The 13,399-nt window shown below is 40.7% G+C and overlaps 1 protein-coding gene and 1 long non-coding RNA gene across 2 annotated transcripts in view; both read right to left on the reverse strand.

Moving 5' to 3' along the window:
- The window catches only part of EPC2 (enhancer of polycomb homolog 2), a 109,842-nt gene that overhangs the window by 65,595 nt on the left and 30,848 nt on the right, over window positions 1-13,399 (reverse strand). The window contains exon 2 of the mRNA XM_019522443.1: window positions 2,784-2,943. Coding sequence (XP_019377988.1) covers window positions 2,784-2,943 — 160 coding nt within the window. The remainder of the gene's footprint in view (window positions 1-2,783; window positions 2,944-13,399) is intronic.
- The window catches only part of LOC109301323, a 4,864-nt gene continuing 3,528 nt past the window's right edge, over window positions 12,064-13,399 (reverse strand). The window contains exon 3 of the long non-coding RNA XR_002098500.1: window positions 12,064-12,180. This is a non-coding gene — a long non-coding RNA (uncharacterized LOC109301323). The remainder of the gene's footprint in view (window positions 12,181-13,399) is intronic.

The raw sequence follows: 13,399 nt of genomic DNA on the forward strand, positions 1-13,399 counted from the left end.
GACCCCAGTACTCTTTCCTGTCATGGCAGGGGGTCGGATGATCTGCTTAGGTTCCTTCCGACCCTACTACCTATGAAACTATGGGTTTTGTCATTATAAACTGACTTGTTTAAAAAAAATGTGGCCACACCCAACCTTATACTCAGTAAACTTAAATGGATGATTTAAGTTACGCTAGCACAGCTTCTGTGTGCACGCAAACCTTTTATTTCCATATCTGGTGCCTACTGAGCTTCTCCTTTCCCCATTTACTACTCTTCTTTTAATCACCACCTCTCTACCTCATTTTAACAACCCTAAATAGTACGCCTTCATCTGATGAAGCACATCAGATGGTGTGCTTCAAGGATATCCTGGACTCACAGCTTTGAATACTATGTTAATACTATCTCCTAACAGGATAGGAATCATATAAATGCTCTGAGTTAGAATGCCATACTCTTTGCTCAAAGTGGCCCAATTATGTTAAGTGCACAGCCTCAGATAGCTTATTTTCTGGAACAGAGGTAGCCAGAGCATCTTCCTACTCATCTTTGGCTGCAAATTACATGGCCTAGATTTTCCACAGTGGTCACAGGTAGGTGGAATGCTTTAAGAATACTCGTTATTAATTGAATATTTTGTAGGTTAAGGGAGAATTTACTGCAGTTGTAAAAAACAAAACAAACAAAAACTTAACATAAAAAATAAATCAGGGCTACTGGAGCAGAAATATTACCATATCATTATACTGAATTTTTTCTTAGAGAATCCGAAAAAAATGGAAGTTACTTTTATTTGTGAAATATGCTAATAGATAGTGGATGGTAATTTACCTAGTACACTTTATTGACTAATTACTGATACCCTTCTGTATAAAAAATCCTTGCCTTTTAAACTGTTCTTACAAAAAATGCTTTTACACAACAGTAACATTCTCTCAGAGATAAAGACCACCTTTTTAGAATATGCTAGTATATCCACAAATACTTAGTAGTTTGCCTGGTCAATTCTTTCCTTGTTCAGACACAGTCAGAAACTACTGCCTTCCTTTCCTGCACAAAGTAACAGGTATTAATAGCCCTTTTATTAAAATAAGAAATATTCCAATCCACTATTTCCTCCGGTCACTTCTTTGCACCAGCATCATTTCTGTTTTATTCTTAGAGAACCCAGACCAACTTACTTTCATACAACCACTAATTTTAAAAAGAAAGTCTATATTGTTCAGAATGCAATGGAAAAATATAGAAATGGCTATCATCCACATGAATTACAACTCCAAAAAATTATCCGAGTTCTCCCTGTGAAAACAACACAGAGACAAAACACTTCTATCTCTGCCCAAGTCTACAGACTGCTTAGAAGTACCTTGTAAGCATATCATGGCTGCTGAAACACCTACAAGGAATGAACACGGAGAATCAATAGATTATCTGTTTCTGGGACAAGAGGAAGTTTCAGTGTAGTCTGTACTGTAACCAAGCCTAACAAAGAAGCCAGGATTAGAGGACTTCAGTGCTGCTCAAACTGCTTCAAAATAACTTTATCAACAATCTTTCCCGAAGATTACGAAGAATGTGCATGTTACGGTGATAAATGGAGGTCAGTGATAAGAGGATTTCTCTTTCAACCTTTCAACCCTGAGGGCTAGATAAATGACCCCATGTGCCAGCTGAGACCTATGTGCTAGATCTGACTGCAGAAAGATCCCACACACTAGCTCAACTCCATGTGTCAGATCAAGCAGGGGCCCAAGCCCATGCAAGTGCAAGCACTTAACCATCCCATGCAGGCATTGACAAATATTCCAGCAATAAGGAAACCCAAGGCCTTACCACCAGTTTACTGCGGTAACAGCTATAAAGAACCCGAGTTACAGACTAGGATCCTTACAGCCATAAATATTGTATAAATACAGAATAAAGATGGTTTATGCCCAAACAGTCCATAATAATCAGATCTAAGTAGGGGCTTAAACAACAGGTTGCTTGCCTAAACACCTCAGCAAACAAAGCTATTAAAAATGAAACAAAAATAAGCTTTATACTTGTTTCCTCCCAACAGACCTATTACTACACAGGTAGCCAATTCCATCCAAATGGGATCTATTTTACTCAGAAAGTTGAAAATTCCATTTAGCATGAAATGAACACTTCTGTATTTTAGCAAAACCTACAAAGATTCATTAAACTGCCTGTAACCCAGCGTACTTCTACTGACTAGGACTTCATACACCCTACAGTCAAGGACCTACTCTTTACTACTAGTACAGTCTCAACATAAGTTTTCAAAATCAGTTCACCTGAGACTATTATAGGTATTCTTCCATTTTACTGGGTTTTTATTTTAATACCTACGTGGGCTGTATGCAGAGGAAAAAGGTACTCAGAGACTATACGGTCAATAATGAATCACAAAAAAAAAAAAAACACTGACCTAGACAATTATTAGCTACAGGGTTGGGGTTTTTTTAAGTTAAGAAATTAAATTAATTCTCCAATGGTTTGATCAACATAACAAGTAGCTATAGGGGAAAGCCTACTAGTTGTTATAACGTGATTCTTAACATACCCATGGACTCCACAAAACTAGCCCTTTGGGATATTCCTCCCTATATCCCATTCCTCAATTTCTGCTTAGTATTTCAAACGAGAAACTGAAATTTATATACATTAACTCTCACATTTTCTGGGGTCTCCCCTCACCGTCCTTTAATATTACAGTAACATGGCCTCTGCAGTTGTTAAAAGCTTCCTCAAATTAAACTTAAGGGAAATAGAAGAACATGTCCATGAACTTACGCTGAATGTGAATGAACTGCTTTGGTTGTTTAAACTCTCCTTTGTACAGACGATTATAATAATTAACATTGCTCTCTGCTTCAGGAACTGGAATAACCATGCTCTCTTTCTTTTCCCTAAAAACTTGCTGTGCTGATATAGCTCGTTGCAAATGGTGTTCCTAGAAGAGAAAAAAAAATATTTGAAATATATGCATCATTAATAAGAATATGAATAAGATCAGTCTATTTTCCCACTTCTATCACTGGGTAAAATGAAATGCTAGGTAAAAGTTTGTGGGGGGGCAAGAAGGGCAGTGTAAACAAGATTTTAAGCCTCTTTCAAAGGAATTAGAGGGGAGAAACTGTAAACTGAGAAAAAAAAAATATCCTAAAATATTATATATACATAGCAAAGAGCTTCCATTTTTAATAAGAGGGTTAAATGTTCTAAGCTAAACAGGTTCTAAGCTCAATAGATACTTAAAGCACCATGCAACAAAATCTTAAAAGAAAGGCGTTACCTTCATAAAGATCAGAAACACAAACAAATACACATTAATTCTGTACTGTTGGGTTCAAGATCTATAATTAACCTAACACACTCCTGATTTTAAGTTTTCATTTAATGAATTTAAGCTTTTAGAACGATATTAGTTACCTACTTCCATTTCTTCGGCAACCTAGGTTAGTTGAGAGTAAGAGACATACTTTCCTTCATAGAACAGAAAACATTTACAAAACTCCGATTCCTTAAATATGCAACATAACTGAGCTCTATTTTACTTTGGAATCTTACCATACTAGAGACAAAATTATAAAAGTCACAGAGACAGGCTAGAAGGGACCTTCAGAGGTCATCTAGTCCAATCCTCTGCTGGAGGCAGGATCAGTCCTATCCAAACCACAAAACTTTTGAAAGTGTGTTGCATATACTTTCAAAATCCTTTAAATTCTGCATGTTGCTAGTAAATTTGGTGCAAATCTGGCTAAACATGTCAAGTAGCATTGGAGAACTGGGATTGTTAATTAGAGCTGGGTTTTATAAAATGTTTGTATTACCATCCATGCAATAAAGAAAGCTGCTATAAAACAAATGTATTTGCAGCTTACTTGGCTTCACAACTGTTGCTTGTGCAATCATGTTAACAAGACATGAACTCCTATGACACCTATTAACCAGATCTGACTTCCTAGCAATACAAAATAGGCAAGCAATAAACCCCAACAGCAAGGGCCTGAAGACACTGCTTGAGGAAGAGCTCAGCTTCTTCCACGTACCCAATTTTTGCAGCTGCTGACAACAGCTGTTACTAGACTACTTACAGAACCTACCTGGAAGTAAATCCTTTCATATCACCTTATTAGCTAGTTTCACAATAGCAACATCGCTTTCTACTTGCTGCTTCAGAAGAAGTTTTCTTCCTTATGTGTAATGCTTTGTATTGATCTGTTAAATTTCAATTTTTCGTTTATATTGTTAAGTTCCACAATGTATCCAGATCCCTTTAAATGTACATCACATCTTTCAAAGCAGGGGTCAGTTAATGTGGCTTACAAAGCCACTGGATGCAGCCCAGAGGAGGGGGAGGGGGTATTATTCCTTCAGCAATGGTAAAGCAGCACTGGTATGCAATTTTTCCCAGATTTTTTTTTTGGGGGGGCGGGGGCGGGGGTGGCAGTGGCGTGGCAGGCAGGTGAGTAAATACAGTAACAGGATTTCTAGTTGCATTCCCAAGCCACTCAGTTTTCCTATCTTTCATTTAACTTACTAAACTTACATTTGATACTCTGACCATATTAATAACTAGAATTCGCAAGTTTATCTGAGAGATTGTATTCCAATATATTTATGTATATTCTCTTTCACCTTTTCCCCCTAGTACTTATATTCCAAGGAAACAAAGCTCTGCTGAATCTGTGCAAGATGAAGATGCAAGACATTCAACCATTAGTGTCTTTTAGAAGAATGAAAGAACAGAAAAAAGGGCTATGAAAATTATCGACAGTAAATCCTGAAGACACCTTGAAAGTGACATATCATAAACTGAACCACTTTTAGAGATATTTTTAATAAGATAAGGTAACTCGATTCATATATATCTAAGGAATAACTGCACTGAATGAAGAAGGGATAGATAAATGTAATCTGTCTGAAAGGGGAAATACAGTAATTGAAATTTCAGATGCCTTTTCCCCTAGAAAATGTTCTACATGTTATTTAATAATGCAGATGAAAAGTTCACACTCTCAAAGAGTTTATGCAATACTAGAAAATGGATACGATTATTTCCCTGTTCTTAGAACTTTACGGCATATCCCACGATGAAAATTAAGATATCAAGTTTTACAAAAACCCTTATAAATCAGAGGGTATTAAGATATTCTGAAAAATTCTTGACAGATTAGCCAACAATTTTATATAACTGTATCAATATTTTTCAATTTGAAACACTTTAAAGAGCTTTAAACACAGAAAACAAAAAAAAGTGCATGTTAAATTTCAGTTCCTGCAAGAGCTTAAAATCTTATTAAAAAGACACAGTAAACTTCAAACTTCAAACATAATCAGCTCTTTAAAAGGCATTAAAAATAGTTTTAAGATTATTCAGTGATGTATATTACCTACATTTCTGCTATTTTTTGTGTTTACACAATAGGAGTATCTTACTTTTAAAAAGTATTCATCTCCCTTCTTGCTAAACAAAATGCCCAAACATCTAAATCTGTATGAAGAGGAGAGTAAAACTGAAAATAGTGCTGCCAAATTAACTAAAAGGAGTAGACATTTTCCACTCCAATGTCTAAAATTCACTCCACTTTTTAGTGGTGCTATACAAAAACATATAACAAAATGGGAATGCAAGCTGACATATTCCCTTAATGCCAAAGCTGTCCAGCTTCTCTCCCCCCCACCCACTGCATGAGTGCCCCTGTGCTGTAAGCTTGGCTACCTTGCCCTGCCCCCAAGGGCAGGACAGCAGCAAAAAGTAGAAGCTGGAGGAAGGAGTGGGAGCCTGGAGATCCCAGGATGGGAAGAGGAGCACCTGGGACCACATGTTAACCCCTTTGAGGATACCAGTTGGACAGCCCCAATTAAATGCTAATAAAAACTGAATGTCCAAATGACAAGTAGCAAGTGTCAAATACTAATTACTACTTGCGCATTTGATTATACAAACAAACAAACAAAAACATGCACCCATACTTTCAAATAATTTGGTGGGCTGGATCCAGATTGTGAGCTCCAAGCAAGCTAAGTGACCCACCTCTGAATCCCGCCTATAGGGCTTCTCACCACAGTTGCCGATGCTGCTGTGTCAGTATACCAGCAGCCAAGATGTTAATGCTGCTGCCACTCAGCCCTTATCTGCCACAGCTGCTGAAGCAAGTGTCAGCATGGCCAGCACCCAGGGGTGAACACTGCTGCTGCTTTTTGCCACTGGCAGGAATTAAGAAAACACTACATTTTATGGTGGTGGTGTTAACCCCCTGGATGCTGGCCAGACTGACACTGGCTTCAGGCAGTTCCAGGGTCAGGGTGGAGCAGTAGCAGCTTAATATTGCTGGCAGTCATGATGAAACCCCCCACAAGCTGGATCCCCCACCTCCATGGGCCAGATATTCAACAGGCTTACTATTAACTAGCACAACTTCAACTGGAGAAATGAAGAGTGCCTCCAACAACCTTTTACTTAATAGTTACAGCATTTTTATTTTTTTTACCTTTTCATTTACCTTTCTTAGATTCCAAGGGGAATCTCTCCTTGTCTGCTGCTACTGACAATATAAATCAGGAACTGACAACCTCAGTCATAGTCCACAGTCCAGATTCAGCCATGGAACCACAGGATCTAGCCTGTGGAGCTGGTAGGTTTTGCTGACACTGTACCACATGGGACTTCAGTGGAGGGAGTTTTGCTTATGCTGCACTGAACAGTGGATCCAAACTCTGGGCTTCTAGCAGGCTGGATGACCCATCCCATTAGGGTTCTCATCACACCTGCTATGTCAGGGCCAGCAGCTAAGATGTTAATGTCGCAGCCACTCAATCCTTATCTGCCACAGCTTTTGCAGTTGAAGTGTCAACACCCAGGGAGTGAATACTGCTACCCAGTCCTAGTGCTGGCTTTCCTCTGACCTTAGCCAGGTCATTCCAGCCCACAGCGGCAAAAGGTTTGCCTACTGCCAATACAACAGCAGTCTCCTGCAAGAAAATCTATAAAGACAGTAGGACACAACTTGTAGAGAGAGGGGAGAGACAGCATATGCACGCACACACCAAGCTCTTCTAGACAAGTCAGTCAATTAGAGCAAGTATCTGCAGTCAACTGATAAGGACAGGCACCCCAAGACGAGCAATATATAGTCAACCTACTGACTAGTCCACATACTATTACCTTCAAAAACACAACCCCATATTCCCACAAAGCCTGTCCATTTGACATTAGCACCATTTGGTGGGATGAAAGTTTCTAGTCCCAGAGAAAGAACAGAGCAGGTATCTCTTAATGGATGATTAGAACTTTATCCCCAGTTTGCACGGTCATTTGGGACTGTTCCTGACATTTACCCACAGATTGCCTGTGGGCATCCACAGAATCAAAGGTCCTTGCCCTTGTTTCTACTTATAGATATATCTTCTAGCAGTAAATGCTGCCTTCTCCCTTCAGAGCAGAACTCCTTAGAACAGGTGTGCTCAAACCTCTGGTTTGCAGGCCAGATCTGGCCCAAAGCCCTGTCATGTAGCCCATAGGTTTCCCTATAGCCTAGAAATTTGGCAGTCGTGGAGCATCAAGGCCCTACATACTGAATCGGGCACCTAACCCCAGTGTGGAGGGCTGGATGGGGGCAGTGCCGGGCCCCCAGGACTTAATCCTGGCAAGTTCGGGTGGGAGGGGGAAGTGCCATGCCCCCAGGGCCCAATCCCATGGGGAGGAGCAGTGCCAGACCCTAAAGACTCAATCCCAATTTACTGGGGTGGGTGTAGGCAATGCAAGGCCCCCAGGGATCAATCTCTGTGGTGGTGGCAAAAGGGGGGCAGGAACCCCCCAGAAAACAATCCCAGGAGGAGGGGGCAGTGCCAGGCCCGAGGGCCTGCTCCCAGTGCTCAGGGCAGGTAGGGGTCCCAGGGCCCAAACCTTGCACTTAGGGCTTGATCTGGCCTACAGACTGGCTCCACCCCAGTCATCTGGCCCACAGGGGCCAAAAGGTTGAGTGAGCACTACTGCCTTAAGAGAAACTGCATGTGGAACTTAAGACAGGTTTTTCTTCTTCATACACTTCCTTGTCCCAGGAATAAAATATAAATACCATTTTAAGTGACCATGGAATAGTACAGTTGGTCTAATTTAATATAAATCTTGACAGACAAAAGACGACTAAGATCTACTTTATATCAAAAAGTAAATACAGGTTAAATATGCATATTGTTTTCCATAAGTAGTTTCCACATAATAAATACATTAAGCTGGAAGTAAAACTGAATAAATACCAGTGATTTAAGGGAGTGTTTGTGTCAAAAAAAAATTACAGTTCAGTATAAATTCAAAAGAAATACAAACACGTTCAATCAGATTAAACGTGTTTGTATTTCTTTTAAATTTAATCTGAACTTCAAATTTTCTAAGTGTACAAAAACTCTGCTTTTGGGTAAGGATATAATGCCCCTATTTTTTTTTTTTAAACCACTGAATCACTGATACTGTATTCACTTGCATACCACATGCACTTCCCCCCCACCCAGAAAAACAAAAAAAGACAAAAACAAAAACAAATCAGCCTTCCAAAACTAGAATCTTAAGCAGGGAAACTATTTTTCCATTCACTGGAATAGAAGCATAGAGACACTGCTCTAATGGCTGCCACTTCTTTCTAGCCACCAAGTAGCAGTGGCAGAGTCCAGTGTTAATCATCTCTCAGCCTCTGAGAAATTTGCAATAGCAACTGGCTGAGCATTGTAGCTTATACCTGAAGCAACAACTGAACTGTGCAAGGAAATTAGCTACTGTATGCAGTTTACAATTTCTTGAGGAGTTTGTAGTGTGGAAAGACTTGATTAATTACAGGACCTTATATAAAAGAACTATTTACAGTAAAGAATTAACAATCTTGCCTTTGCAAGGGTCTGGGGCAGGTATGGGCAAAATGTGGCCTCCAGCCTGCAGCAGCTCACCAAAATTCCTGAAGTCGCCCTGCAGCCAAAATAACTCCCTACCCCTTATATGGGGCCTAGTCTTGGTGCTGTACTGGCACACCAGGAAGTTCCTGCTGCCTCACCCAAACTCTCTCCTGGGATGCTACATTTCCTGGACGTTCTAGGTTTGCAGGAGGACTTACTTTGCATCACAGCTGGCCATAAGCTTTGAACTTTTTTTTCCATGTTCTGCCCTACCTATGTGCATGTTATTCCCTGGCAAGTGATTTTTTTTTTTAAAAAGGGAGTATACAACTTAGGTTCTATTTTACATAATTTACATCTCAGATTTTTCTTGGGGAAATTTTTCATTCATAAAAATGTTAACGTTAAAAGCAGCAACCCAAGAGAATGTTACCAGATGACTTCTGACAATATGAAAATATACAGTAATTAACATTCCAGGTCAGATTTACCATTATATTCCATCTGTTTTAGATCAGCCAGAGTATGGATCAGTTGATTTCTTCCTGTACCCAGATTCCCTGGCCCATCTCTCCCCCACATGGTTTCTCTCAACATCTTTACAGATTAATTTTGAGAGAGGTCATGTATTATTTTTCCTACATAAGACAACAGTTCACTCTCCTTTCTAGTTCAAGACTGATGTCCATGCTAACTATGAAACTGCAATTAGTGATATCATAATGGGATACAGCTAGCTGGCCTGGGAACTGCAGGTCAGGCCAAATTATTTATTTATTTATTTATTAGTTAAACTTAAGAGTCAGTTTGGTCAAAGATGGAATAGTTCAACACTTGAAAAAAGATATTTTAAACAAAAGTTGTTCCATCACACACTTCACCTTTTTCTGTTGCAAAAATACATTTTTATTACTATAAGCTTCAAAGTGCTTCTAAATACACCATACAAAATTTTTCTAATTTTCAGATCATCTCTATGAGGTAGAACATCTCTCTAAACACATAACAAATTATTTTGATACTTCTGAAAGAGAGAATTTCAAAATTAGTATTTTTTGCAAGTGAGCTCCCAACAATAGAATCTGGATTAGTAACAAACCATTTCTACAAAATTTTAACTAAGGGGTAGTATCTTTGTTATTACTGCTAAGTCACATAAAATAGTCAGCAGGTAACAAAACCTTATCTGTAACTTAGTTGTCGTCAAGACAGTTACATGTACGCAGTACTTCTCCACATTTTAAGAAAGTCTGAGAGTAAAGAAAAAGGGAATTCCTGGACAAATTCATCCAAATCAGATGAACAGCTTTCCACATGCTCCCAAAAGCTAAATACCTCTCTGCCCTTACCTGCAATCCAAAACAGAATTAAAGGAAAGGGAAGAAGAAAACCCATTAACACTGAGTGCCCAATGTCTAATATTGTAGCTATTGAAAAGATTTTCAACCCCAACTGGAAGGGATGACAAACAACAGACATGCAATGTTAGTGAGCTCTATCACAAATTTCCCTGTCACCCCTGAAAATCTCAACCACAGACAACCCAGAGAAAGTTCCAGGGAACACCTCTAAACAAGACTGGTGTGATCCTTTATGTCATAAAACCCAAAGTTAGTCCTGGAAAAAGAGGCTTTGATTTGTCTCTCTCTTCCCAGTCTTCCTAACTGGGAAGAAAGTTTGTTGGCTGCCCTGTCCAATGCTAGCATTTATCTTTCTTTCTTTCTTCCATACATAATTCTTTTCCATTTGACAACTGCAGCTGGCTCTGGTATCCCTGACTCCAGAAACATTGTAACAGTCACTGCTGACCACTTACTATCATGCATGCATAATATACAAAATGGACTTGATACACATTAAGACAACACAACATATACAAAACAAACTACAGTTTAAACCAGTGATTCTCAACCAGGGCCCAGGGATACCTGATGTGCTGCTAGATCCTTTAAAGGGTACAAAGAGGTGTGAGAAGATAAGTGAGGTAGAAGGAATTCAGAAGATAAAGCAAGCTAAAGTCCCCACCCCCATTTCCCAGTTCATCTGCAAAGAGGTAAGTACCATATTATCTAAATTTGTTTCTGAAGTTGGGTGCCACTCAATTCACAAAAGTTATGAACCTGGAGTCCAGGTCTGGGGTGCCTTGAGTTCAAGATGGTTAAAAACCACTGATTTAAACAAAATTAGATGGCACTGATTGATGGGGTGCAACACAAAAAAAACAGTTTCATTTGATCTTTGCTGAAAATGAAAAAATAAAAAGGAAAATTCAGGCAAGGGTAGGATTCAGGAAAGGAAACATTCTTGCTTAAAATCCTATTAATATGTAAATGGAAGATTTATCTTAGATGTATTTAGCTGAGGCTAAGAACTATCAACTCAGTGTTCTGACAAAAATCAAAATCACTTCTGGTTACTGGAAAATGAAAGAAGTTTTGAGGTTTAACATAGTAAATGGCTTGTGTTACTCCTGTTACCCTACAAACATATACCTTAAGAGTCAAAAAACATTTAAAACAGCATTCACCAATATTGCAAATTGCAGCAATTTGGAAACAATCATTAGGCTTTTTATGTTTAAAAGAAATGAACTCATTATTATAGCACTGAGTGTCGCATTTTGTCCATGGGCTGATTGATTGTTTGTTTGTTTGTTTGTTGTAAACTGCTATGAGCCTTTCAGATAGGAAATGCTATGAGATAAACCAACTTTTTTGCTCATAAATTTCAAGGACATAAGTCCATCCAGTAATCACAGAATAGACAGCTATACAACTGTAGTTCTAATTTTCAAATAAAAACAATGCCACCTCTCATTTTTCTCCTTTGGTTAATCCATCCATCCTATAAATGCCCGGAATAACAGGGATTCCGGTTTTCTCCAATTTAAAAAAAAAAAAATCCCCAATTTTCGGTTTTACAAAAGTAACCCAAAATTTTTCTGTGATTAAATAATATAATGATATATAAATAAATCAGTTTAATCACAGAAAGTTGTGGATTTTGGGTTAGTTTTTTTATATCTGGAAATTCAGGATTTTTTTAAGTCAGAGAAAACCAGGATCCCTGATTAGCCTTGCCTTTGTGGCGCTGTTCAACTGCTCAACCAGTCTCCTATCTTACTTACCTTCCTTAGAACAAAAAAATCTAAGGAAGATCAAATTCCATATTGCCCTAAAACAGGGGTGGGCAATTATTTTGGATGGAGGGACTCTTACCAGTTTAGGCAAGCTGTCTAGGGCCATATGGTAGCCCTGCCCCTTGACAGGTGCCCCACCCCCTGGTTGCCATCTTGGGACTGAAAAGTCCTGGTCCTAACCTCTGACCTTTGCCACTAGAAGTCTCTCCCCTTGCCTCTGAAAGTACTCCTTTGGGGAAGAAGGTTTGCCATCTTAGGGGAAAAAACCGCCAACAAATTACATACTAAAATCAAACACCCATAATAACATATTTTAATTTAATTAAAAAATATATTTTTGTCCCGATTTCTGGGCATTTGTGGTGTATATGCAGAACTGATTGCAGATGGGGGTTTGTGGGGATATGTATGTATGGGTATGGGATCCACATAGTGCAGTGGCCAGGCAGAAAAGTGAGGAAAGCAGCAGGGGGGAGTGGAAGCAAGTGGGAGCATGGGGCCTGCACCAATTTCCCAGGGCCAGCACCAGCAGGGCCCAGAGCATGCAGGGACCTGTAGAGCTGGGCTGCACCAGCAGGGAGAGTGGAGAGCTGGCCCAGCTCCATACAGCCCCTGCTGGCCAGGACCCTGCACTCCTACTGCCCTACTCTGGGCCCCACCAGCCCTGGTCCCATGCTTCCACCCGGCTGCTGCTGGCTCCCACACACCCATCCACTCCCAGAGCCCCCAACCCAGACCCACGGTACAGGCAGGGAACAGCACGTACAACCCTGACCCCATGCTCACCTGTGGGAAATGGGCTGGTGCTCAGCACAGGGGGAAGAGTACCACCCCCCCCATGGCCAGCACCATGTGCTGCAGCTGCCCACAGCCCATGTAGGGTTGTCCTGCCCCTCTGCCACAGCAGGGCAGCGGTGGCAACAGAGAGCAGACTCTGAGCAGCTGCAGCACAGGCCACCAGCCACAGGGAAGGGGAGGAACCGTTTTTCCCCATTTTCCACCCCCCCGTTGTGAGCACCAGTTTGTTCCCCACCGCCGCTGCCAACCTGGGCCCTGCACCAGCTCTGGGCTTGCCCATTGTGGCTGAGGTGTGGCAGCAGCAGAAGCTGCTGCTGCTGCTGCTCGGTGCAGAGGAAAGTGGCCCCTCTGCTCACTGCCACCGGGCAGTGTTTGCTGCAGCCACCTGCCCAGAGCCCACACCACACTAGGCTGTGGTACAGCTGCTTCACCACCGCCTCTGTGCTGCTCAGTGGCTGCTCCACTGCTGCTGTGCTGGGCAGCACAGAAGCAGTGGTGAAGCAGCCACACCACAGCCCAGCATGGTATGGGCTCCAGGCAGACGGCCACAGGAAACACTGCCCAACAGCCGGGGGGGGGG

This window comes from Gavialis gangeticus, unplaced genomic scaffold, assembly GCF_001723915.1.
Source record: "Gavialis gangeticus isolate Ggan-Ray unplaced genomic scaffold, GavGan_comp1, whole genome shotgun sequence".
In the NCBI taxonomy this organism is placed as follows: Eukaryota; Metazoa; Chordata; order Crocodylia; family Gavialidae; genus Gavialis; species Gavialis gangeticus.